At 50.2% G+C, this 26,841-nt stretch overlaps 1 protein-coding gene across 1 annotated transcript; it reads right to left on the bottom strand.

Annotated features, from left to right (window-relative positions):
* Nucleotides 1–6,211: 6,211 nt before the first annotated feature.
* RABGGTA (Rab geranylgeranyltransferase subunit alpha) lies at nucleotides 6,212–25,653 on the bottom strand. Its single transcript, XM_056863652.1, has 17 exons — nucleotides 25,595–25,653; nucleotides 25,425–25,539; nucleotides 23,210–23,320; nucleotides 22,248–22,369; nucleotides 21,979–22,166; nucleotides 20,484–20,681; nucleotides 15,251–15,334; nucleotides 14,575–14,657; nucleotides 14,388–14,489; nucleotides 12,403–12,508; nucleotides 12,248–12,299; nucleotides 10,510–10,598; nucleotides 10,263–10,351; nucleotides 9,603–9,719; nucleotides 7,932–8,045; nucleotides 6,513–6,600; nucleotides 6,212–6,360 (listed from the first exon to the last, which is right to left on the bottom strand). The coding sequence occupies exons 1-17, from the start codon at nucleotides 25,651–25,653 to the stop codon at nucleotides 6,212–6,214; spliced, it is 1,866 nt and encodes a 621-aa protein (XP_056719630.1).
* Nucleotides 25,654–26,841: the final 1,188 nt, after the last annotated feature.

The raw sequence follows: 26,841 nt of genomic DNA, 5'->3' as shown, positions 1-26,841 counted from the left end.
GCAAAAGCCACTGCTGGACTGGTATTGGGTGCCAATGGGCAGGATCACACCAGGCCAATATTGAAATGGTTGCAGAGTTTATTAGCATGCTGCCAAGTGGTTCTGGCACGGGTGCTGTCTGGGTTAGGGTTGCCAGCTCTGGGCTGAGAAACTTCTGGAGATTTGGGACTGAATCCTGGGAAGGCTGGGATTTGGGGAGCGGCGGGAGCTCAGCCGGGTACAATGCCATAGAGCCCTCCCTCCAAAGCAGCCCTTTTCTTCAAAGGAACTGATCTCTGTCCTCTGGGGATCAGTTGTTACTTTGGGAGATCACCAGGCCTTGCCTGGAGGTTGGCAACCTTTGGTTCTGGGTGTCACAGGGAGTACCTCACCCCATCTGACCTTCCTCGTAGTTCAAGATCAGCCAAGGAGCCTTTGCTTCATAGCCCAATTTATTCCCAGGTCTGAGTTGCACCTCTAAGGAGCAGGGACTTCTTAGTTGCCGACCCAGAACCCTTCCTTGAGTTAGTCACCTTTCTGCAGGTGTTGCACAGAAAAATGGGAAGGCTTGTTTCAGTAATTTTTGGAGGTTGGCTTCTATGTTCTTTTTCTGATACATTTCCCCCCGCTCTGTTAATTCCCTCTCCCCTTTGCTGTAGTTTGGATTTTATATTTTCAATTCCGATTAAAAACATGTTTCTACTACGACTGCCGTGTGCCGCTTACAAATTTTCCCTTCGAAAAGCGGCTTATTGGTTTGTCAAGTAAGTAAAACAATCGCAGTTTAACCACCAGAAGCAACGGAGGAGAGGATTTGACACGTTTGGGAGGGGAGGGGAAGCCCTCCGCTGACGTCACGGGAGAATTAGGTGATGTGCCTGCACATGACGCCACAGCGATTTGTTAGGAAACACCTTTGTGGCAGGGATGAGGCAAACTCCGTGTCCGGCTGCTGCAGCCGTGCGCAATTGGCTGGCTTAGGGTTCCCACGGCAGACGGCGAAGCAAGAGACACAAATAAGGAAAGTAATCTTCTGAAGGGATATCCAGGCGCCATCGATTGGGCGACGGAGGGCATGTGCACGCCAGGAATGCGCAACCGGAGCCAAGCCGTCATGCCCATCAGACACTGCCCTCCCAGGAATCGACAAGTCAAAGCAGATTCCTTTGGCTCCTGGAGTCAGGCCCACGTTACTGGAAGCGTAGGGTGCGTGAACCAAGGCGGTGGTAGTGGGGGCCTCGGCATCCTGAATTTGTTTGAGCATTTTGATCCGTATGGTTGCCAGCTCTATTCCTGGAGATCTCAGGGGTAGAGCCTGGGGAGGTTTGGGTTCAAGGAGGGGAGGGACCTTGGAGGGGTGTGATGCCATACATTACACTCTAGGGCAGGGGTCACCAACCTTTTTGAGCCATGGGCACTTTTGGAATTCTGACACAGGGTGGTGGGCGCAACTGCAAAATGCCTGAAGAAGAGTTGGTTTTTTATATGCCGACTTTCTCTACCACTTAAGGAAGAATCAAACCGGCTTACAAGCACCTTCCCTTCCCCTCCCCACAACAGACACCCTGTGAGGGAGGTGGGGCTGAGAGCGTGTGACTAGCCCAAGGTCACCCAGCTGGCTTCATGTGGAGGAGTGGGGAAACCAACCCAGTTCACCAGATTAGCCTCCGCCGCTCGTGTGGAGGAGTGGGGAATCAAACCCAACTCTCCAGATCAGAGACCACCACTCTTAACCATTATACGCTGGCTGGCATGGGAGGTGGAGCCAGGCACACAGAGGAACCCCAAGTGCAAGGGAGAAGGGGGTAATTTATAAAATACACTGGGAAAGAGCTGTGAGACAGAAAGAATAAAACTAATACTGTAACGCCAGTTGCCACTGAAAGAATGTTATTATTGGCCTTTTATGCAGGGACGGTACCCTGCGGTCACCCCACCGAACTGCTTCGGGGCTGCCCTTTGATTGTGCAGGCGTTTTGCGACCGTCAGAGGTTGCCTCGCTCCCCCCCCCCCGCATCCCCCCTGCATTTTCAAGATTCAGGCTAAAAGCAGCATCTGGGAAATGCGGGCAAAATGCGGGGGGAGAGCGAGGCAACATCTGAAGGTTGCAAAACGCCTGCCAAATCAAAGGGAAGCCCCGAAGCAGTTCGGTGGGTTGACCGCAGGGTAACGTCCCTGCATAAAAGGCCTTAATTTGCACAGGAGATCAGATCTCCAGTGGCCAGTCAGAAGCTTTGGTACTGGCCAAGTGCCCCACCTACTTTCTAAAAATACTTGGTGGGCACCAGAAAAGGTGCTGGAGGGTGCCATGGTGCCTGTGGTCACCATGTTGGGGACTCCTTGCTCTAGGAAGCATCCATTTTCCTCGGCTGGTGAATAAATAAATTTCTGAAGTCTGCAAATCAGACATCGGGGAACTGGTATTATAAAGTCAGCTGTAATTCCAGAAGATCCTAGACCTCACATGGAGGTTGGCAACCCCATTCTTTAGCCTGCCTTCTGCTCGAGAAGCCTGCTGGATTGAAATGGTTAGAAACAAGTTCTTTGAAGGGTCCCCATTCTGGCTGAGACTTTTGTATTGCTGGTGGTGGTGGAAAATGCCATCAAGTCATAGCCTTCCAAGAACTAACCAGGGCCGACCCTGCTTCGCTTCTGAGATCTGATAAGACCGGGCCATCCAGGTCAGGGCATCCTACCTCTCCCACTTTGATTTATGTGTTCCTCCACCCTTAAAACCGGATCCTCTCTCCTGAAAGAGGCAATTTCAGGACAGTGAATTCTTTGAGAACGGGGAGGGCGGGGGCCTTTGTTCAGGGCTCAGAGGCAACAGAAATCAGGTTTGGATGCAGCAACGGGAGGATTTGTGAGTAGGGAGGGAAAAGAGCAGTGACTTTATGGAAAGAGTTCTCCCCACCTACACCGAGAAAAAGAAGTCCATCCTCCCTTACTGTGGCCGCGCCTGTCGCTTTCCCCACTCTGCGCCTCACCCCGCTGTCGAAATCCGGCTTGTGTTCTCCTGGCGGCAAGGACCACTTCTTCTTCTTTTTTTTGTGCTGACTCTGTTCTGAAAAGCGGCAGGTGCACAGATAGCGGTGTTTGTGTGGATGAAGAAAGATAAGACGGGCTGCTGTGAAATGTTTTCTTCCCTCGGCCAAGAACTGAATGGGGACATTTGCTTTTCTGGGAGTAGGAACCACGTGCACCCCTCTGACCCCCTGGAAGTCTGGGATAAAAAAGGTGTATGGCTAATATGGAAAAAAAAAAGCTGTGACGCTAGTTTATCCTATTAATATAAATAATAGTTGTGTATAACAAAGTAGTAAAAGAAGAAGAGTTGGTTTTCATATGCCGACTTTCTCTCCCACTGAAGGAAGAATCAAACCGGTTTACAATCCCCTTCCCCTCCCCACAACAGTCACCCTGTGAGGTAGGTGGGGCTGAGAGAGCTCTAAGAGAGCTGTGACTGGCCCAAGAGCACCCAGCAGGTTTCATGTGCAGGAGTGAACAAGAAGAGTTGGTTTTATACCCTTTTCTCTACCCTTAAGGAATCTCAAACCGGCTTACAATCACCCTCCCTTCCCCTCCCGACAAAAGACACCCTGTGAGGTAGGTGGGGATGAGAGAGCTGTGACTAGCCCAAGGTCACTCAGCTGGCCTTATTTCCAGATTAGCCTCCGCCGCTCATGTGGAGGAGTGGGGAATCAAACCCGGTTCTCCAGATCAGACTCCACCGCGCCAACCATTGCTCTTAACAACTACACCACCCTGGCTGTAATGTTTAATATTAAGGGATTGGAAAGTTGTGAGGTAAATGACATCTTAACTCTGCAAGGGAAGTATGTATGCAGGCTAGGGTTGCCAACCCACAGGTGGTAGCTGATTATCTCCTGGGATTGCAACTCATCTTCAGGTGACAGAAATCAGCTTCCCCGGAGAAAATGGCTGCTTTGCAGGGTGGCTCCATGGCATTATACCCCACTGTTTCATTTTCTTATTCTCCTATGCTTAATTGCACTATTATTTACCAAGGTCAGAGATGTAAAATGTCCAGAAATTTTGAAGCCATGGAAAACCCCCCTGCTTTTTCCCCATCCCCCCGGCCAGAAAAAACAGAATTTTCAGGAAAAATTGAAATGCATACAACACTTGCTTTCCTATCAAACCTAAATGAATTCAACCACTTTAACAACAGAAAATGCATCATTTATAACCTACTTAGCATATCAATTTGCAATATTTGAAACACATATGGAATTTAAACGTGACAAATTCTTTTGTTTTCTACAAGCAAAACCGCAAATATACCCAATGCTTAAGAAAAAAAACCACACGCTGATGTATCCAATGCCACCTTAGCCCCTATATCCTAATTTTTGCTATCTCAGTGAAACTTCCAGAGTTTTGCTCTGAGGCTCTGGTGCAATTTCTGCCCCGCTTCTCCGTGTGATCTTTTTGTCCTCCCAGCAAGGTAGGGCAATAAGCTACATGATGTGTGTCACAATGGTTTGAGGCAGAGGTGAAAAGGTTAACCGCAGCAGAAGAATCAGGTCAAAAGGGCCACAGGAGCCATGAAAGCCCTGCATGCTGTCCTCATGAAGATCAGGTAACCATCTTGTATTTGAGAGCCTGAACTGACCCTAGAAGCTAAAATGACTAAACTAAGGCTATCGTATTTTGGTCACATTATGAGAAGACAAGAGTCACTGGAAATTTTGGTCACATTATGAGAAGACAAGAGTCACTGGAAAAGACAATCACGCTAGGAAAAGTTGAGGGCAGCAGGAAAAGAAGACCCAACAAGAGATGGATCGACTCAATAAAGGAAGCCACGGCCCTTAGTTTGCAAGATCTGAGCAAGGCTGTCAAAGATAGGACATTTTGGAGGACTTTGATTCATAGGATCGCCATGAGTCGGAAGCGACTTGACGGCACTTTAGACACATACATGTCTACAGAATGCCCCCCTTGTCTTTAAAAGCATCTCACTCATGCTGAAAGACATAATGCCCTGACATGGATGGTCCAGGCTAGCCCAATCTCGTCAGGTCTTGGAAGCTAAACAGGGTCAGTCCTGGTTAGTATCTTGAGAGACCACCAAAGAAGTCCAGAGTTGCTACACAGGCAATGGCAAACCACCTCTATTCAACTCTTGCCTTGAGCTGGATGGGCCAGGCTAGCCTGATCTCATTAGATCTCGGAAGCTAAGTTGGGTCAGCCCTGGTTAGGATTTGGATGGGAGACCCACCAAGGAAGTCCAGGGCCGGTACGCAGAGGCAGGCAATGGCAAACCACCTCTGTTCGTCTCCAGCCTTGAAAGAGCTACAGGGTTGCCATAAGTCCGCTGTGACCTGAGGGCACTTTCTGCCACTCCAAACGACAAACTATTTCATAGGAGATTTTTTCAGTACTCCCCCAAATTTTGAATTTTTGGCAGAAAAATGGTAAAAAAGGCCTCGGAAAAGCTCCCCCCCCATTTTTCCTCCAGGCCTTCACATTTTTAACCAAAGTTTAATTTTTTTTTAAAGTATCTTATCTGTAAGTGGTAGCAGTGGAAAATACAGTGACAGATAAGAATGTATGAGAACCTCTCAGTGGCTGTGGAAAGGGGTGGGAAAAGCAAAATTAATAAACTCCATACCCCCCATTATTATGTATAGATAAGAGACGGGGAGTGGGGGGAGGAGAAGCAGAATGCGGATGGAGCCTGCTGGGAGGGGCTGTGACTCAGTGGCAGAGAATCTGCTTGGCATGCAGAAGGTCCCAGGTTCCATCCCCGGCATCTCCAGTTAAAGGGACTAGGCAGGTAGGTGATGTGAAAGACCTCTGCCTGAGACCCTGGAGAGCCACTGCCGGTCTGAGTATCATAATAATCTGTACAGAATCCGACCTGCCTGCATGGAGACTTGTGGGAGAGGCTATAATTTTAAGCTTGGCATCGCCAGTTAAAGGGACCAGGCAAGTAGGTGATGTGGAAGACCTCTGCCTGAGACCCTGGAGAGCTGCTGCCAGTCTGAGTAGGCAATAGTTACTTTGCTGGACCAAGGGTCTGATTCAGTGTAAGGCAGCTTCATGTGTTCATGTGGATGAGTGAATGGTGTTTTGGTAAACACAGAAGGACGGGCATGCCCAGTTCTCTTCTCAATTGTTTTTTATTTCTTCATTCCAATAAATTAAAGGTGTCAACGTGTTGCAGGGAGAAGGATGGCCTTGAAGGGGGTCTCCCCTCAGCCAATCAGGTGAGGATGGTCGCCACGTTGGGCAGTAGCACGGCAAGCTCTGATTGGACGCCAGGGATTTGGCAGACAGGGTTGCCCCGCAGGTTGAGATGGGCGAGCTTTGGGAACGAGGCCAGAGGTCGGAGGTCAGAGGGTCGCCGGATGCCTGGGGGAAGGCAGCTGAGTTAAGGAGAGCTGCGGTTCCTAGAGTGACCTGCCCATGCCCACGTTCGAACAAAGGAAACTCCCCACCCTGGTTTGATCTCCCCGCCTCATGAGGGTGAGCAAGGGGCTTCAGTAGCCAAGCGTGAAGGATACGGTTGTTGCAAAGGGAGAGTTCCTCCAGGTGAGGGAGCGGGGGCAGCCCTCCTAGGCTCTGGATCTGGTTCTCATTCACTTCCAGCACCTATGGCACAAACAGGAGAATTAGAAAAGCAAGTCCCCTCCCCGAGTGTCATGTATTTTTTAAATCGAGGGTCCCCAACATGGATGGGGCTAGGTGAGGCTTCTGCCCAGAAAGGCTTCTGATTGGCTGTGCTGATTCAAAAAATATTACTTCTGGGGGGAAAATGCCACCACAACACAAGGAACTTCACTGTGTGACGGAAGGTAAGCTGTGTGTAAGCAAGAAAATATTTTTAAACAATATACGGTAGTCATTTTAAAAGGCATTGTTAAGCATAGCTTCTGCCTGAAAGGCTGAAGGGTTTCTACTACTAGTTATGCAAAACCTCACTGACATTTTGTGGTTGGCTCCACCTCTTGTGGTAGCCATTTTGTGGTTAGTTGGCTCCGCCTCCTATGGCAGCCATTCTGTGGTCGCGCCCACCACCTGTTTTAAATCATTTTTTAAATTATGCTATTCATATGTGTTTTTATGTAATTCTTATGACCGCAGTAGAACTCACCAGCCGGTCAGGATGAAAGTACAGGATTTCTTTTATCCTTGACAGTTAATTAAAGTAGCTGAAGGAATGGTAGATTTATTGCTCTTTTAATTGCAAAGAAGTGCCAAAATGTAGCCTTTTTCATCTTCCTTGAGAAATTAACAAGCGCTTCCAAGATGTATTTTGAAAACACACCTGCTGCTTATCTCAAAAATCATTTGGGGGCCAATCATATTGTCTAGGGGACAATCACTCATTAAAATTAGAAAGTTTGATTTCAGTGTTAATGGTCATTTTATTTAAAAAGTGTCATGTAATGGGCAAATCAGGCTTCTGGGGTGGTTTGGTCAAAGATGAAGTGAGGTAATTGTGTGTGTGTGTTGTGTGTGTGTGGGGGGTTAGGATTGTCAGCTCCGGCTTGAGAAATTCCTGGAGATTTGGGGGTGGAGCCTGGGGAAGGCAGTGTCTGGGAAGGAGAGGGACCGCAGCAGGGTACAATGCCATAGAATCCACCTACTAAACCAGTCCATTTTCTACTGACTCCTAAAAACTGAAAGTCCCTGGGGAGTTTGTTCCTTAATTGAGGGGCTGCCACTGAAAAGGCCCTGTCTTGTGTACCCACCAAACGAGCTTTTTTGATCGATGGGACTGTCAGGAGGGCCTCTCCCTGTGATCTTAAGTCCTGAGCAGGAACGTATGGGAGAAGGTGGCCCTTCAGATACCCTGGTCCTAAGCCATGTAGGGCTTTAGATCGCATTGTGAGAAACAAATGCACTGCTCTGGGGAGGATCATTCAGGAGAGCTGAGTAATGGTGGCAGGTAGGGAAGAGAGGGGAGGGGGGGATCTTACCTCGAGGCAGCGCAACATGGCCAGGGAGGGGGGCAAGCAGTGGAGGAAGTTGTCCGACAGGTTCATGTGGGTGACCAACAAGAGGTGCTCCAGGTGGCAAAGGATGGTGAGGCCCTGAGAAGGAAGAAAGAGAGGTGGCTTAGTAAGTTTACCTGAGAAATCTGGGCTTGGTTCTCCCATCCGCTCCCTAGCCTGTAAGAATCAGTATATTTATCTGAAGCAGAAGCATATAAAGAATTGCGGTACAGAAGGTACAGTGGATCATTTAAAGTGTAACTTGTGATTGTATCCTGAGTTCAAAACCAACGAATGCCATACAGAGTACAGGCTAGACCAAGGGTTTCAAACATAAGGCCCAAGGGCCTGATCTGGCCCTTTGAGAGCTCTTATCCAGCCCGCTAGCCAGCCCCCCCCAATCTGGGCTGGCGAGGCATGGTCTGGCCCCACCAAGTGACATTGATGTCAGAGCTGGCCCTCGTCACAATTGAGTTCGACACCCCAGGCTACACTGTAGGACTAGGACTCAGGTTCAAATCCTCCCTTGGCCCCAAAGCTCACTGGGTGAATTTGGACCAGTGGCTCTCCTTCAGCCAATCTACCATGCAAACTTCACTGAGCTCCTTTGAAGGATGGCAGGATACTGATGTGAGAAATTGGCAGCTGTACAGATAGAGCCTATCATTATCTCAGAAAAAGAGGGCGTTTGTGTTTACTAAGAGGGATACATTTGCTTTTGTGGGAACCCCCTCCAGCTTCTTTTGCTTATGCATAGCATGGAAAAGACTCAACAAACAAATATCAGAAGAGTCCTGCTAGATCAGACCGGTGAGGGTCCATCTAGTCCAACATCCTGTCTCACACAGCAGCCAACCAGTTCCTCTGGAAGGCCAACAATAGGGCGTAGAGACCAAGGCCTTCCCCTCATGTTGCCTCCTGGCCCTGGGATTCAGGTTTACTGCCTCTGTACTTGGAGGTTCCCTTTAGTCACTGGTAGACCTCTCCTCCATGAATCTAATTCCCTTTCAAAGCAGTTTACGGCTCCAGTCGTTGCTACAACCTCGGGCAGTGAATCCCACGTTTTAATGACCGTTCTTATGACAAAGGTTTACCTTTGAGGTTATGTAGGGCTGAGCAAAAAAAAACCAAACATGGTAAAATTCGGGTTCAGGTTTATTGGTCCCGATTTTGGGGGGGGAAACCTGAAAAGCTGAATTTCCCATACCAGCCATTTAAACCCTATGTTTTTTTTTGCGGCTTTCTGCAGCTCCTTGGGGGGGGGGGGGCATTTGGGACCTCTACCTGCAAAAATGCCCCCCCAGGAGCTTCGTAAAAAAACCAAACCCACACCTTAGGATATCATTGATGTGAAAAACTAATCACCTAATTTCCTCCTTCACCTCACATCTAGGCATGAGAACTAGATCAAACTTAACGAGCTTTTCCCACCAGTGTTATCCAATCTAAAGGTTTACCTTTCAGGAAAAAAAATCAGTACAGAATTTGCATTTTGTTCAGGTAAATGGCCTGGCTCTGCTTCTCCAGCTTTGTTGGCCTGCAGTCGACTGTCTGAACTTACCGAACGGAGCTTTCCTTCCCACGGGCCGCTGTAGCCTGCTTAGTGCCCCTCCAGCCCCTCCCACCGCATCCCCCATTTGAGCCCCTTGCCCCTACCCTCTGTGACAGATCCACCACACGAGCCTCGGCATATTCCATCTTGAGGATGCTGTTCTCTATCAGGAATTTGCTGCGCAGATCGTCCAGGTAAGCTGAGCGCATGGGGTCAGCAGCCTACGTTGGGGGGAGGGGGGGCAGCAACAAACAAAACAGAGGTCACCAGGCATTCATTCCCTCATGTGAAAAAGCAAGAGAGTCAGCGTGGTTAAAAGTGTTAGACTAGGATCTGAGAAACCCAGGTTCGAATCCCTAGTGGAAGCTTGTTGGGTGACCTTGGGCCAGTAACATTCTGTCAGCCTAACCTACCTTACAGGGTTGTTGTGAGGATGAAAGGGAGGAGAGGAGAATGATGTACGTCAGTTTGGGTCTCCAGTGGGGAGAAAGGCGGGGTATAAATGAATTAAATAATAAATGCATAAATAGGTGCCCTGGCTGAATTCTCCTTGGAAATGTAGCCTCTTGAATCCGGCACCTCGTCTTACTAATCCGGGGCGGGGGGGTTGCGGGGTGGGAGAGGAGGATCATCAAGGGGAAAGGGACCCTCTTCTCATGCTCAGTGTCACTATTCATTTTTGCCAGGCAGCCTTTGACAGCGTAAAGGCTACAGGATCTGACGGGATCAGAAACTGAAATGCCTGGTCGGCCTCCCGGGTCCACCTTCAGGGTCTTGAAGTAGCTGAGGGTCTCGCGCTCATAAACCAAAGGGTCCAGGGCTCTCATGAGGAGGATGATTGTTAGGAGACACCCTAGAGGGAACACAGAACAGAGCAGTGTGAAAGCAGAGCAGGCGGACTCCCGCACAACCTTAACACGGGTGAGAATTGCCGGTAGCTGCACACCATCACCTGCCCGCTTCCTCCCGCGAGTCAGGGACGCAAATCGGGCGGCCTGCCTGGATACTTACACTTGTTCTCGGGTTCCAGGGCCTGCAGTTCTTTGCAGGACTCCAATTCAGACTGAAGCACTGTAGATTTCTCAACAGACAGCTCGCACCTGGGGAGGGAGGAAGAGGGACAGAAGGAGCAGGGTGATGAAGGAGGTCTCAAAAAGGGGTGTGCAGGTATGAGCAAACTTCTACCTACAACTAACTACCCCTGTATTAATGGCCACAGAGAACTTTTTCTCCCTCTCCGACAATACTTGAACTCGAGGGCATCCGATGAAGCAGATGGGCAGTAGATTCAGGACAGACAAAAGGAAATACTTCCTTACCCAACAAAATGTGGAATTTGCTGTCAAAGGATGTGGTGATGGCCACGGGCACAGACAAAAGGGGATTAGACAGATTGATGGAGGAGAGGTCTATCAGTGACTAAAGGAAACCTCCACGTTCAGAGGCAGTCAACCTCTGAATCTCAGTGCCAGGAGGCAACATCAGGGCAAGGCCTCAACCTCTGTTTGTTGGACCTCCAGAGGACCTGGTTGGCCACTGTGTGAGACAGGATGCTGGACTAGATGAACCCTCACTGGTCTGATCCAGCAGAGCTCTTCTGATGCTTTTATTAGGAGACAGTGACTAAATGTGGCTCAATAACAGAGCCGATGACCTCAGGATGGAGGAGCAGGCTTTCTCTCTGGAATTCTTCAAAGGGTGGCTGGACAACTACCTGAGAATGCCCCACCTTCGGATCGGCCTTAAGCAGGGGATTGCCCTTTAAGGCCCCTTCCAACTCTGAGGATTGTAAAAGCAGCAAGGAATCTTCCTCTTTTTATCCTTGCTTCCACTCCACTTTTACATGGGGATTCCCCCCATTCCCCTCTCTTCTGCCACTTCTTTTTAGCTTTAGCGACTCTGCAGCAGTTGTTGCTGTCAGGCTGGGTGCAGCATCCAACCCTTCCTCCAGATCCTCAGGGGGAGGGCCCTGGGACCCTCTGGGCAAACGAACGAGACCATAAGGATGTTTGCTCGCTATGTACAATCGGAGAATCCCAAACAACCCCTTTCACTTCTATGATTCAAGCTGACAAAAACCTTTCACCACTTCCTGTCCTTGTGCTTAGGAAACATCCCCCTGCGCAGAGAGGAAGCTTCTCTAAAGAAATCGCACCTCGTGGCTCTCCCTTGCTTCCACTTCCCCTCCTTATCAACCGCTTAGAAATTATTTTATTATGTCCCTGGGTCACCTCGCAGGCCTAGTGACCCGGAGACCGAGTTCCTCCAAGTTCAGCGGGGTTTGCATCATCGTAAGCGCGCTTGGATTGCAGTTATCAGGATCTTCCGGGGAGAAATTGGGTAACCACAAACGAGACCTCTGAACAGCCAGAGATCATGCAACAGCCCTTTGCCACAGAAGCCAAATAGTTGCCAACTGGAAGGAAGGACACCAGCCGGGAACCAAGCAGGGACCACACGCCGATGCGACACTCTCCGGGGGGAGATGGTGGGCACAGCTGACAACTGTCATCTCCTCCTGAAACCACAGCACTGCTGTGAACCCCTAACTCACTGCTGGCACCACTGGGACCCAGTTTGCTCCCACGAGAGGCGGCAAACCTCTGTGGGCCAGCAGGCGACCTTGAACCAGCCCTGTGCGGAAGTGCGAGGAAGCCCTTGGAGGGGAACGGAGGCCTCCTCAACATCAGGGGGAGCCCCACCCTGGCAGGATTCCTGTGGAGAGCAAACCTTCCCTCGCCCTCCTCACCTGAAGACCTGCTCCTCCGTGACCGAGTCTTGGCTCCAGCAGTCCTTGTGTCCTGTGGGAGAAAGAGAGGGGAGAGAGTGTGAGGGAAGGCTGTGAGGGAGCCTGCAGAGAAGGGACGGTGCATATGGGGGTTGTGCCGGTTGCCTCGGCCTTACCTTTGAAAAGGACGCACTCCTTCTGGGCCTGGCCCTCTGCCCACAGGACACGGAAGGTATGCTGGGGCCAGTGGTCGTTGAGGGATGTGGCGGGCAAGTCGCACAGCTGAGAAAGCATCCGAGAATTAAGGGGAAACAAAGCCTCCCGAAATGGGTGGAGGCCCTAGGGTTGCCAGCTTCAGGTTGGGAAATACCTGGAGGTTTTTGGGGGGGAGCCTGAGGAGGGTGGGGTTTAGGGAGGGACTTCAATGCCATAGAGTCCAATTGCCAAAGTGGCCCTTTTCATCAGTTCACCTCGGCTAGAGATTGTAATAGCAGGTCTCCAGCTAGTACCTGGAGGTTACTAAAGAAACGGGCACCTAGTACTAACAAGGCAAGCTGAGAAAAAAATAGTACTGAGCAACTAATTATGCAAACACGAATTGTTTAGTGACAAGTGAAAAGTGCAAACGAGTTACAACGACAAGCAGCAAACGAAAATACAATTTACACAAGCATAGCTCCCAATAGGGGCCACCAATTCACTCTCTAAAGGTGTCTTATTGGTCCCACAGGACTCTCTGTATCATAGTGTCTTTGAAATTGACAAAGGTGATGGTGGAAGATGGTAGAAACGCAGTACGGATTAACTTGACGTTTTCACCGCCGCTCTGGCAGAGCGGAGCAGCTCTACAAGCGCATTTGAGTGGAATTCACTTTTTTAGTGAAAAATCTTCATTGTACTGAGGTATGTCTTGGTAATTTTGCTGTAAGAAATGTTAAGTTATTACAGATGTAAGTAGTCAAGCGCAAAATGATTTTAAAAATAATTTTATTGGAAAAATGGCATGTATTGCATTTTTTACAGGAGCATTGTCTCTTGAAATAGAACGGTTTTGCCGACGAAGCCGCCAGAGCGGCGGTGAAAACGTCAATTTATCCGGACTACATTTCTAACATCTTCCATGTCACCTTTGTCAATTTCAAAGACTGTATGATTCAGAGAGTCCCGTGGGACCAATAAGACACCTTTAAAGAGTTAATTGGTGGCCCCTGTTGGGACCTATGCTTGTGTAAATTGTATTTTCGTTTGCTGCTTGTTGTTGTAACTCATTTTTTTATGTTTTGTTATGTTTGCACTTTTCACTAAACAATTTGTGTTTGCATAATTAGTTGCTCAGTACTATTTTTTTCTCAGCAGTACCTGGAGGTTGGCAACCCTATTTATCAGAGCTGGGATGAAAATCTTCCTGCCCTCTTGGAGCCAATTCTGAGCCAGTTCTTTAACCCAGCAGGGTCAGGGACTAGCCCCAGAAATGAGGAAGTAATACCCAAGGACTTCTAAGCTTGTGCAGACTGCTTTTGGATCAATTCGGAGAAGAAGAAGAGTTGGTTTTTATATGCCGACTTTCTCTACCACTTAAGGGAGACTCAAATCGGCTTACAATCACCTTCCCTTCCCCTCCCCACAACAGACAACCTGTGAGGTGAGTGAGGCTGAGAGAGCTGTGACTTGCCCAAGGTCACCCAGCTGGCTTCGTGTGTAGGAGTGGGGAAACCAACCAGGTTCACCAGATTAGCGTCCGCTGCTCACGGGGAGGAGTGGGGAATCAAACCCCGGTTCTCTAGATCAGAGGCCATTGCTCCAAACAACCACTCTTAACCACTACACCACGCTGGAGCACCTAGGATTATGGGAAAAGTCTTCTAGGTCAATAGGCCCGTCCTTGAAACAACTTTGTGACAGATACACTCGACGTTTCAGAAATGGATCAGGGCCCTCTCACTCCCTCGCCTTCCAATTCCCCTTTCCATCTACGCAAACTGACAGAGACCCTTTTGCTCCCACACTACACACAATTCCCCTTCCAAAAATTCAGGAACTGAAACCAGCCGTCAGGGGCCACAACAGACTTCAGGTCTCGCTCGCCGCATCGGACTCTTCCCCTTACATACAGAGGGCGGCATTCAGGATGTTTCTGGCCCCTCCCCACTGCGTAGGATACCCACATAAGTCCAGGCTTGTTTCGGCCATCTGGTGTGCGCCACCGGACCACCAGCGGGGATTCATCTCCAAACACAACCAAGTCATGAGAGGCCGGAGCCACCTGGGTAACGAGAGAAGGAATTCTCCAGGTTCACTGCCAGGCAGATCCCTGAGATGCCCCTCTCCTCTCGCCTGGGGTTACTTACCGCCATGGGGTGGGAGAACGCCACAGCCAAGGAGGCATCCTCTCTGTTCACATAGAGACAGCGGATAGATGGATCTGGGTCCGCTGTTGAAGGAGGAGGAGAGGAAAAGGGAAGGCGTCCACATGGGAGAAACAGAAGGGTTGAAAACTGATTTTGCATAAGCAATTAAAAAGCAACAATTAACAAGACACAAACGGGAATTTAGTGAGCCCTCTTTCCTCAACCTCACTCTCTCCCCCAGAACACGAGCACTTGGGGTCATCCAGGGCAACCCATCTGCTGCAGATTCAGGGAAGACAAAATAAAGTCATTCCGTGCCCAACATATAATTAAGGGAATTTGCAGTTGCAAGACACAGGCTCCGCTGGCTTCAGAAAGAGATTTGACACATTCAAGGAGGAGAAGAGGCCGGTTAAGCAGCAATTAGCTAGGACAGGTAAATGAAACTTCCATGGTTAGAGGCAGTAAACCTTGGAATACCAGTAGCTGGAAAAGGCTACTGGTCGTGTGTGTGTGTGTGTGGGGACTACACTGCCTTCGTGCCCTACTTGTGGGCTTCTTGGGAGCATGTGGCCAGGAGGTGGGGCTAGATGTCTGAAAAAAAAAAAAAGCAGGGTTTTTTCTCACAAGCCTGTGCCCCCTTTGGGTTCAGCCTGGCGGCTTGCTTAGCTCCTACCTCGGCCGAGCAGCCAGCGGTGGTAGAACCAAGCGCTCTGGTCGTTGGGGTCGGTGAAGAAGGCGTTCTGGACCAGCTCCAGTTCTGGGGAAGAGAAAGCAAGGAGAGCGGAGTCAACGAAGGAGTGAGAGGTAGGAATCGGGACCGTGGGACTGCAGGGGAGCAGTTCCTCTAACCAGCGCATTGTGGCATGAGTTCTTGCAGGCCACAGCCTCCCTCAGCTGCGCTGAAACGGACGGCGAAGGAGGAGGGAGCAGCTTTGCAAACACAGAGCTGGAGCCAAGACTTCCTTTTTGTTCCATTTGGCATCCCTTCAATGATCCCTCCTTCCCAACTAATGTCTCAATTGTTGATTTTACAGTTTCATCTGTATTTTAACTCTGGTGTTCAATTGTTTTAATGATGTTTGTTTAGGTGGTTGGTGGTGGATTTCAGTGGTTTTAAAACGTGATTTTATCAGGCATGTTTTAAATTGCTAGTCGCCCTGGTCAGGGCAGAAAGGTGGGATGAAAGTTTGGTAAAAAATAATAAAAGTGAATAGATGACATTTTGCACCGAAGGACCTACAAAAGATGTACAAATCGAACCAAGCGAATTGTTGGAAGTGTTCAGAAAAAGAGGGAACTTATTTTCATCAGTGGTGGACTTGTAAAAAAGCACAAAAGTATTGGAAAAGGATCCACAGAGAATTGCAGGAGATGTTTCAGATAAAATTTTGACATAGAGGCCAAATATTTTTTGCTTGGAGTGGCTCCACCGCAGATTAATTCAACGGACAAAGAACTGTACCAATATGCGATGACGGCTGCACGGACTTTATTTGCAAAGGACTGGAAAGAAAGAAAAATCTCAACATTGACAGACTGCATTACAAAAATATACGAATATGCATCTATGGCGAAACTAACCAATCCGCTACAAAGAAAGATGACGGATGACCACATACAGAAATGGAACCCCTTTTACGAAAGATATGTTTAGATTAAAAGCTGTTTATATATCTTGGTTAAAATCAGAAAGATTTAGTTTAACGATAGTATGGGAAAGGTTAACACTATAAAATGACTGACAACCTGGGAAAACTACTTAATTCTGAGTTTGTATAGTTAAGACAATGGTTTGTATAGTCAGATTATGAGCCCAGCTCCAACTCAAGGTTCCGATGTCACACTGTCTCTGCCATTACTTTCTCCCCTCTCCCTCATTCTTTTTCTGTTCCTGTAATCCCTAAAACTCAATAAAAATAAAAAATTAATAATAATAAAAGTGAGACCATCCCCCCTGCCACCCCCCCTGGGGAATCGTAACCTCCAAAGCATCATGCAGTCCTTCATTCATGCCTGCGGTTCTTTACAAAGGCTTGTGAGCGAAAGAGTGGGGCCCCTGTCCTGAGGGCAGCAGACGAGATCGACAGGAAAGGGTGAACCGCACACCGGTTTGGGATGATTAAACCAGAGGCTTCTAGGAGAAGGTGAGCTTTGAAGGAAGGAAACTCTGTGCAGCTGAGGGCGTCCCAGGAACGAGGGGCGTTGAGGGCACTTCAGGCAGCCGAGAATGGCGGAACAGGAGGAGAAGGCGTGGACGGAGCGCATCAGAAGGCTGTGGCACAGAGCCAAGGCAGGCCGGTTCCCACATGCCAGAGTCCCACCCTCTGCTGCATGTGGGGCTCGGCAAAAAAAGTCCCACGGTGACTGCGGGAAGGAGTCCCTCTCTACGCGCAACGGGCCTTCAGTGCGCCCCTCTCAGCAGGAGTTCTGGCACACCGAACGGAGCTTTCTCCCTTCTCCTTGCAGCCTGGGAAGACACGAGCCCTCCCGATCCTGGCGGTCTGAATGGTCACATGCCCTTTTGGAGGGCTCAGTTCTTTGAGAACATTTGGGTACCCAGTAGCGCTGCCTTGGTGCGCGGGAGGGATTAGCCGGCTTTCAGCCTCGCAATTCTATAAAGCACAAAAAGGCCTCTGGGCAATTTAAAATACGCAGGAACCTGTTTTTTTGGGGGGGAGGGAGAGGAGGGAGGCGTGTAGAGTTTCAGGGCTTGGAAGGGATAAGTCAGGGAGTCAGGATCCTTGATGCATTTGCATGGTTTGACCCCCTGACCCAGGCTATAAAAAGTGTCACAAGCAAAGTGCTCAACGCAGGGTGCCATATTAAAGTACAGAGTAGAGTCTGAACTTCCACTGCCTGGGACCATGTGTGGAACTCACTGCTGGAAGAATCCGTATGCACCAAGCTTAAAACGATAGCCTTTCCCCCAAGTCTCCATGCATAAAGCAATAGCCTCTCCCGCAAGTCTCCATGCAGGCAGGCTGGATTCTGTACAGATTATTCTTAAGACACTCAGACTGGCAGCGGCTCTCCAGGGTCTCAGACAGAGGTCATTCACATCACCTACCGCCTGGGAGACGCTGGGGATTGAACCTGGGACCTTCTGCATGCCAAGAAGATGCTCTACCACTAAGCCACAGCCCCTCCCAGTGATATTTCCCCCCATGAAGACACACAAAGCTGCCTCATACTGAATCAGACCCTCGGTCGATCAAGGTCAGGATTGTCTACTCAGACTGGCAGCAGCTCTCCAGGATCTCAGGCCTTTCACATCACCTACCGCCTGTCCTTTTTAAATGGGAGATGCTGGAGATTGAACCTGGGACCTTCTGCACACCAAGCAGATGCTCTACCTTTGGGCCACAGCCCCTCCTGGTGATATTTCCCCCCACGAAGACACACAAAGCTGCCACATACTGAATCAGACCCTCGGTCTATCAACGTCAGTATTGTCTACTCAGACTGGCAGCAGCTCTCCGGGGTCTCAGGCCTTTCACATCACCTACAGCCTGGACCTTTTTTAAACTGGAGATGGCAGAGATTGAACCTGGGACCTTCCGCATGCCAAGCAGATATTCTGCCACTGAGCCACGAGCCCCCCTGCGACACCAGCCCGCCCCAGGCAAAGAGCACTGCTGGCATATGTGGTCTCCTTGAGGTTTGGCTGAAGAGCAGACAGAAGACAGATTTAGGAGATGTGACAGCAGCTGAACAGAGGGAACCTTGTCCTTCCACCTGGCTTGCTCCTGACTTCGTCTTCTCCTGACCCCTCCCCAGTCACAGGGCGCTGCCCTTCAGCTCCGGGATCGGTTCCTGTGCTGCCTTCTCTCCGCTCCACAGGACCGCTGAGATGCCGCAGTGGTCAAGTGGCAGAACGCACCAAAGAAAGCAAAGAGTCAGAAGCAACGCCCCCCCTTAAGTGGCAACGGCTAATCCCCCTTGAGCTGTTACCTGCCCGGAAGAGAAGGGATGGGCACTGGCAAAGAATCCCTGTGTATACTTTTACTCATTGAGAAACCATTCTCCTTCGTGCCTGGACCTCCACGCCTCGGAGTTAAGGGAGCGCTCCCCTCTGACTCATGACCCTGCATGGCTGCTGCGGAGTGGGAAAGAGAGGCTTCTAGAGCCCTGAAGTCACCTCTGCCAGAGCTGGGCACAGAGCCCGGGTGCCTGGCTGCCCTCTCTTTGACACATGGAAGGGAGGGGCCCGGGTACAGGTACCTGCTCCGGCTGCACAAGGTTTGTCTCCAGGCCTGGCAAAGGAACCTCTGCCTGAGAATACAGAGAGCCGCTCCCAGTCTAAGGACATCAGAAGAGCCCTGCTGGATTAGACCAGTGGCCCATCTGGTCCTTCATCTTGTCTCACACAAGACAGAGAAATGCAAACACTTCTCTACCACTTAAGGGAGAATCAAATTGCTTACAATCACCTTCCCTTCCCCTCCCCACAAAAGACACCCTGTGAGGTAGGTGGGACTGAGAGCTCGAAGAGAGCTGTGAGTAGCCCAAGGTCACCCAGCTGGCTTCATGTGGAGGAGTTGGGAAACCAACCTGGTTCACTAGATTAGCGTCTGTCGCTCACATGGAGGAGTGGGGAATCAAACCTGGTTCTCCAGATCAGAGTCCACCTCCAAATCACTGCTCTTAACCACGACACCACGCTGCCTATAGGTTTCAGAGTGGATTTATAGGCAAGTTGGATGACAAAGACTCCTGTCTCTTTTTCCCAGCTTGGGAAAGGACTACCTGAGCAGCCCACTGCCCCCTCATGTCCCCCTCCCCTGCCCTGCCCTGAGGCCTTCCCTTGATGGTGCCTCCTGGCACTGGGATCCAGAGGTTGACTGCCTCTGAACGTGGAGGTTCCCTTTTGTCCCAGTGGCTAGTAGCCACTGATAGATCTCCCCTCCAGGAATCTGTCTCATCCCCTTTTAGAGCCCTCTATGATTGTGGCCATCGCTACATCTGAGGAGGGGCCATGACGGAACAGAGGGCTGCTCAGGTAGTCCTTTCCTGAGCTGGGAAAAGGAGACAGGAATCTTTGTCATCCAACTTGCCCATAAATCCACTTCGAAACCTAGAGGCAGCCACTTCCTCCCGAGTCACCGGAGAGATGCAAACAGCACTCTCCCTTAACCAGTTCTGACCCGCACAGCCCTTTCTGGATGGCGAGATGTCAGGCTGAAAGCACCGTGGGAATCTTGAAGGGTGCCCAGCGGGAGGCAACATTGTGGTTTTGGTCCCTCTAAAAGGGAAAGAGGACCTTGTGGTCCGATCTGAGACACCTGGAGGGAAGTCCCACTTGGTTCAGTGGAAGTTACTAGGGTCTAAGAATGCTTAGAACGGCCAGTTGGAAGGATCGGGTGATGCAACGGACCTCTAGCTGAAACCCTAGAGAGTTGCTGCTGGTAAGAGTAGACAAGACTAACCCCGAGAGGCGGAGAATCGGGCTGACTCAGCAGGGAGCAGCTTCTCGTGCTGATTGGCTCGGCAAAAGGCAGCCTCGCGTGCTGATAGGCTCAGCAGAAGGCAGCTTCACATGCTCATTCATGTGCTCACTATGTTTGTTACCAGTATGGCACATACAACACTCTGGATCTCTAGCGCAGGGGGATCAAACATAAGGCCCGTGGGCTGGATCTGGTCCCTTGAGAGTTCTTATCTGGCCCGCAAACCAGCCAAGGCAGCCACCACCCCCCAGTTCTGATTTGGGCTGGCAAGGCATCATCCGGTCCAACCAAGTGATATCTATGTCACATCCAACCCTCGTAACAAATGAGTTTAACACCCCTGCTCTAGCGGGTTAGTATCCCCCTCCCATGATCCTCTCATGATGCAGAAATGCGGCATCATGGGAGGATACAGGCTTGGTTCCCTCCTTCCACCCTCCCCCTCCCCAGATGCACAACCTTTGAGAAGGACCTCCTCCGTGATCCGGCCTTGCTGGTGGGGATCTGGGTGTAGCTGCGGCAAGAGTCGGCTGCGGTAGTGCCAGGAGGAGTAGTTGGAAAAGTTCCGGGTGATGAGGCTGTCGCTGAAGTCCAGCTCGTCCTGGGGAGGGACCTGGGACCGCTGCACCATGAAGCGCCGGTAATCCCAGCAGTGAACTGCAGAGTGAAGCACAGAGGGGGGGAAAAGGAAAGTGTGAAGGTCGGAGGTCAGCCCACCCCACAAACAAACTCCCCCAAAGAGCTCCTGAGCTTGGCGAGGGTTGCCACATCTGGGCTGAGAAATTCCTAGAGATTTGGGGGTGGAGACTGTGGAGGGGGGAATTGGGGGAGGGGTTTCACCGACAGTTGAGGACACACCATAGAGTCTGTAACCCTGAAGCTGCCTTTCTCTCCAGGGGAACTGATTTCTGCCGTGTGGAGGACAGTTGTAATTCCAGGAGAGCTCCAGGTCTCACCTGGAGGTTGGCAACCCAAAGCTTGGTCCATCAACTCACCCCCTGGGACCTCTGCTTGCCAACCGATGGGCCCTTATTTAGCATCAATGGCATCTGTTTGGTGGAACACATGAAGCTGCCTTATACTGAGTCACAGTGGGTAGCCGTGTTAGTCTGTCTGCAGTAGTAGAAAAGGGCAAGAGTCCAGTAGCACCTTAAAGACTAACAAAAATATTTTCTGGTAGGGTATGAGCTTTCGTGAGCCACAGCTGACTTCTTCAGATACAGCTAGAATGTGAATCCATCTGTCTTTAAGTAGAGGAGAATGAATTCAGACAAGCATTAGTATGTAAATGTTAACAGTATGTAAATGTGAATAGCAGGTGTGATGGGATTAGGTGTGGTATGCAGAAGAGTCTGTGATGTCCAGGGGAGAGAGACCCATCCCATCTCTTCCCTGGACATCACAGACTCTTCTGCATACCACACCTTATCACATCACGCCTGCTATTCACATTTACATACTGTTAACATTTACATACTAATGCTTGTCTGAATTCACTCTCCTCTACTTAAAAGACAGATGGATTCACATTCTAGCTGTATCTGAAGAAGTCAGCTGTGGCTCACGAAAGCTCATATCCTACCAGAAAATATTTTTGTTAGTCTTTAAGGTGCTACTGGACTCTTGCCCTTTTCTTATACTGAGTCAGACCCTTGGTCCATCAAAGTCAGTATTGTCTACTCAGACCGGCAGCGGCTCTCCAGGGTCTCATGCAGAGGTCTTTCACATCCCCTACTTGCCTAGTCCCTTTAGCTGGAGATGCCGGGGGATTGAACCTGGGACCTTCTGCATGCCAAGCAGATGCTCTGCCACTGAGCCACGGCCCCTCCCCTATGGAAGGCAGAGGAAGGACAAGGCTTGCCCCCATAGGTTTGCGGCCTATTCTGGAAAGACAAGGCCAAGAAGTTCTCAACATCCCAGTTGCAGGGCTGGAAGGAGGGGGCAGGAGGCTCACAGTTCCGTTCGTCACTCTCCAGGAACTTGTTGCACAGCTCCAGCTCGCGGGCCCAATCCGGTTCTGGGGTATGCTCCATCACCCAGCAGCGGTGATGCCACGTTCCGTAGGATTTGGGGTTGATGCGCAAACAGGACTCCAGGAAGGAGAGCTCTGCTTTGCAGAGGGCTTGCATCTCTTCCGGCGCCCTGTGGTAGAAAACGCATCTTGGGCTTATACATCACCGTCCCTTCCCCCTGCTTGCATCCCGCCCCTGCCTCCTCACTCACTCCTCCTCCATATGAAGGAAGATCTCCCGCCGGAAGTTCCAGAGGGTGGCAAAGTCTGGGTTGGCACCCAAGATCTGGCTGGTCAGTTCCAAGGCTTCTTTGTCCATTTGTCCCATCTTCCTCTGTGGGAGAAGACATGAAGGGGAGACATGATAGAGGTCTCTAAAATTATGCATGGTATGGAGAGAGTGGACAGGGAGAAGCTTTTCTCCTTCTCTCATAATACTAGAATGTGGGGTCATCTGCTAAAGCTGGAGGGTGAGAGATTCAAAACTGATAAAAGAAAGTATTTCTTCACACAATGCATAGTTCAATTGTGAAACTCCCTGCCCCAGGATGTGGTGATGGCTGCCAACTTGGAAGGCTTGAAGAAGGGAGTGGACATGTTCATGGAGGAGAGGGCTATCCATGGCTACTAATAAAAATGGATACTAGTCATGATGCATCCCTATTCTCTCCAGGATCAGAGGAGCATGCCCATTATATTAGGTGCTGTGGAACACAGGCAGGACAATGCTGCTGCAGTCACCTTGTTTGTGGGCTTCCTAGAGGCACCTGGTTGGCCACTGTGTTAACAGACTGCTGGACTTGATGGGTCTTGGTCTGATCCAGCAGGGCCTTTCTTATGGGAGAAAGGGAAGCTGAAAGTCTGTTCCGTAATTGCCCGGTCCATCCTTCCCAATCCCCAACGTAGGAGGGGTTTTCTACCATGAGGATTAGGGCAGCAGAGTTGGGCTTTAGCAGAGGAGGTAGCCCAGGGCTGGTATTGCCAGGCCTTTCCACCCAGTGCGATGGGAAACGGCCAGGGGTCAAGGTCACCCTGCACTCTAGCTCCTAAGTTTTTGCTACGGAGGAAAGGGCTTGTGGATCGCGTTTTCCCGTTTCCATGACTCATACACCTCAACGCCTTTGATGCCCCGCCCGAGGGTCTGCTCCCACCTTTCTCCTCCTCCAATTCTCACCTTCTCAAAGATGGCTTTGGTGGCCGTCACATAATGGTGCAGCTTCTTCTCCCGCTCCAGGCGTTTGGCTTCCGCCTGCTCCTCCGTCGTTTTGACCTTCAGGCGGCCATGCTGCAATGGGCAACGGGAGGAAAAAACCAACACACAGCAATTGGTGCAAGGGAAAAGTATTCATGATCGTTTCATTGCTTGCTTCGGATGTTTAAGAAAGATCCTGCTGAGGAAGGGTATTCGAAACGCATTGGGGCAATTTAATTATTAAATACTTTTCCCTTACACCAATTGCTGTTTTTTGTCTTTGTTTGGTTTGGTGTGGACCTCTTTTCTTTTGTTGCAAAAAAACAACAACCATGCGGGAGGTGACAGAGGCGCTCTCTGCGTGGGGTACAAGTCTGGGAGTTTGTGTATGGACGTCCAGAGGGAAGGAAGAAAAATATCCTGACAGAGACCAGTTGGGTGAAGTTATTTTTATTAACTTCATTTATACTCCACTTTCCTCCCCTACAGGGTCCCAGTGGCTTACAACATTCTCCCTTTCATCCACACAACAACCCTATGAAGTAGGTTGGGCTGAGTTTGTAACTGGCCCAAGGACACCCAGCAAGCGTCCACGGGGATTCAAACCTGGGTCTCCCAGATCCTAGTTCAACACTCTACCCTCTGTTCCATGTTGGCTCTCTAGCCAAGGGATAGATAGGTGGGGAGAGAAAGACCCCCGACTTACCATACTAGCAGAACAGCAAAAACAACTCCAAAGGGGGAAATGAACTAATCACGTCTCCTAGGACAGAAAAACAAAGGGAGCGTCATGGGAAGATTTTTCATTATTAATTATTTTTATCTCGCCTTCCTACAAAGGAGTGCAAGCCAATGGTGGGCACAGCTCCCCCCTGCTTCCTCCTCAAATCAAAGCCAGCACAGATTGCTGGGGGAGAGGGAAGTGATAGGCCAAAGGACCCCTATAGTTCAACAGGGATTTGCTCAGGCCCTCCTCATCTGAGTCCTGCGTTTTATATACTATACCACAGTGGCTCTCGCGTAGCACAACCGGGGGGGGGGGGTGTGACACCACTGATCACACCTAAATTTCAAGGCTTAGGGTTGGCGACAGCACCGCCTTCTCTCACTGCATCCTTACAACAGCCCTGCAAGGTAGGCTTGGCCGAGAGAACAGGCCTTGCCTCCCTGTGAGCTTCACAAGCTGAGCAAGGATCATTTGGATTCCCCCTCCCTGCAAAGTGCACCGTTTGACGGACAGCTTGCTAGACCTTTGGAATCCTCTTGGGTCTGCACATGGCACCCCCCCCACCTCCCTTTACCTGCCCACAAGCCCAGGACGGAAGCACAGGCTGCCAAGCCAATGCTTTGGCTGGTAGCGGGAATTTGAAAGCAATTTAGGAAATAATTGAATAATCACACCGAGGACCTAGACAGCACATTAACCAGCAATCTTCACAACAACCCTTGTAAGATGGGCCGGTATTATTGTCCCTTTATTACTGATCGCTGGGGGCAGTTTATTCTTTTCCATGCTGCCATGTTTGCGTCAAGAGTGGCCAGGGTTGCCAGCCTTTGGGTGGGGCCTGGAGATCTCCTGTAATCACAGCTGATCTCCAGACTACAGGGATCTGTTCCCCTGGGGACCAGAGAAATTTCAGGGAGTGAACTCTATGGCCAAGCTCCCTCCCCTCCCCAAACCCTGCCCCACCCCCAAATCTCCAGGAATTACCCAACCTAGAGCTGGCAACCCTATGGCACGCCTTTCCCGTGGGCCAAGCCAGGTGAGGATATGCCAAGTAGCAACTCTACAGACCACGTTGCAACCTTCCCAACCCAAACGCCCAGTGGCATTATGGGATTCACCAAGCGTGGCCATCCAGGAAGGGCTGTCGTGCACCTAAGTGGAGGTGGCGGGGTCTGAACCTGGGACCTTCTGCGCGCAAAGCAGGCGCCCTGCCACTGAGCCACGGCCCCTCCCCATTCAGCACTGGGGAGGCCGGCCTTCCCTTCCACCCGGGATATTCCGCTTTACCTCCCCATGAACGTCCTAGCTCCCTGCCCACCCCTATTGGACAGAAGAAATGGTCTCTTCCACGGAAATCAGTTCAGACTCCCAAAGGAACAGACCATTCCAAAAGCAGCCGGGGGGCGTTGAGGGGATCACGGAAGGGAGCCGCTGGGCTACTCCGGAAAGCCTGTAGGGGGCGATACCAACCAGCCCGGAGGGGGAGATGAGAGGAAGATATGGAACCGACCGAAGCCGAGTGGTCTCGTCCGTAGCGGCTCTGACAGCAACGGGAGGGGGGGGGAACGCGTGTGGACGAGTCCACCTGGGGTGTGGCGAGGGGGAAGAATGGGCTGCTGCGGAACGGAGATGGAACCTACCATTGGAGCACGTGGAATGAGAGAGTCGAATCCTCCAGGAGGGACCAGAGCGTCCCCATTCTTAAAGGGGCAGCGTTTGGGTTTTTTTTTTCTTAAAGGGACGGTGGTGGCTGAACTTTGAAAAAAAAATGGCCCTGAAAACACGTGATTAATAATAGCAACTTTAGAGAAAGGAACTTTGGCATCAAGCCGCCCTGAAGCAGAGCAGGGGTGTGGGTGGAGTCATTCATGGGCTAGGAGAAATTAGACTAGTGGGTATAGCTATATAGTGGTGTCCAGCAGGACTCCTGTATAGGTTGCCAACCTCCAGGTGGGGCCAATAAATGTTTTGAATGAATAAACGAATGAGTGAGTGAACAAACACACACACACACGTGTTTCAGAACGGAATCCTAACACTGAAAGAACATTGTGGGATTAAGCACAGATGAATCATTTTTCAAATAAAAGGGCGAAGGAGGAAATAAAATGCTGCAGGCTTCTTTTCCCACCGAATCCAACATTCCTCTCCAAAGACCTGAGCTTTCAGCATCCCCCTCCTTGATATGACTCTGCATGAGTGTGATGTTGTTATGGGTGAACAATTGCTCCTAATTGTAGTTTTTAGTGGGTGGGTGCTGCTGCTTTTCTGGCAGTAAGAATGTGAGTCAAGTGAAGATAAATCTGGACATTAAAAAAAACCAACACTCTCCTTTCGGCTCTGCCCGTGACATCTTCGGAGAGGAAACTGTGAGGTGTCAAAGGTGCAAGAGAACGCTATGAGTGTTCATGTTTTAGAGTGCTCGGTTTCGAGAGGGAGAGATTTTATCATTGCTTCCGGGTGGCACATAATTCTTCTTAAGAGGCTCTTTTGTTCTTCCTGGTTGAAAAGAGTACTGTAGCATTTGGAAACTGGCCATCCTGTATTAGGCAGGCCACTACAGATCCTATGACATTCATTATTCGAATCACCTTGTAGCTGGAGTCGTTTACAACCAGCATAGATTCTGAGGGTAGGTCAGTAGGAGAAGAGCTAGTCTTGTGTCCAGTAGCCTTTTAGAGACTTTTGAGGTGTAAGCTTTCAAGAGTATCTAACGAAGGGAGCTTTGACATTCCAAAACTTATGCCCTGAAAATGTTGTTTGTCTTTAAGGGGCTGCTGGACTCAAATCAAGCTGTTCAACCAGCATAGAATTATTATTATTTTAAAGGAAGACTGCCTTCCCCCGCCCCACCCCAATGTGGATGTTCTGCCTTCTCCGCGAAGAC

Source organism: Euleptes europaea, chromosome 18, assembly GCF_029931775.1.
Source record: "Euleptes europaea isolate rEulEur1 chromosome 18, rEulEur1.hap1, whole genome shotgun sequence".
Lineage (NCBI taxonomy): Eukaryota > Metazoa > Chordata > Lepidosauria > Squamata > Sphaerodactylidae > Euleptes > Euleptes europaea.
The sequence above is the reverse complement of the archived record's forward strand: the minus strand, read 5'-3'. Positions and strand labels throughout refer to the sequence as shown.

What these genes read in the sequence shown, in the direction of transcription:
- RABGGTA (XM_056863652.1), bottom strand. Translation starts at nt 25,653, where the DNA reads ATGGGGACGCTCTGGTCCCTCCTGGAGGATTCGACTCTCTCATTCCAC. An exon ending in CGTTCTCCCACCCCATGGCG is followed by an intron (nt 14,490 to 14,574) that starts GTAAGTAACCCC and finishes CTCGTTACCCAG; the next exon opens with GTGGCTCCGGCCTCTCATGA. An exon ending in GCTACTTCAAGACCCTGAAG is followed by an intron (nt 9,720 to 10,262) that starts GTGGACCCGGGA and finishes CCCCCAACGTAG; the next exon opens with GCTGCTGACCCCATGCGCTC.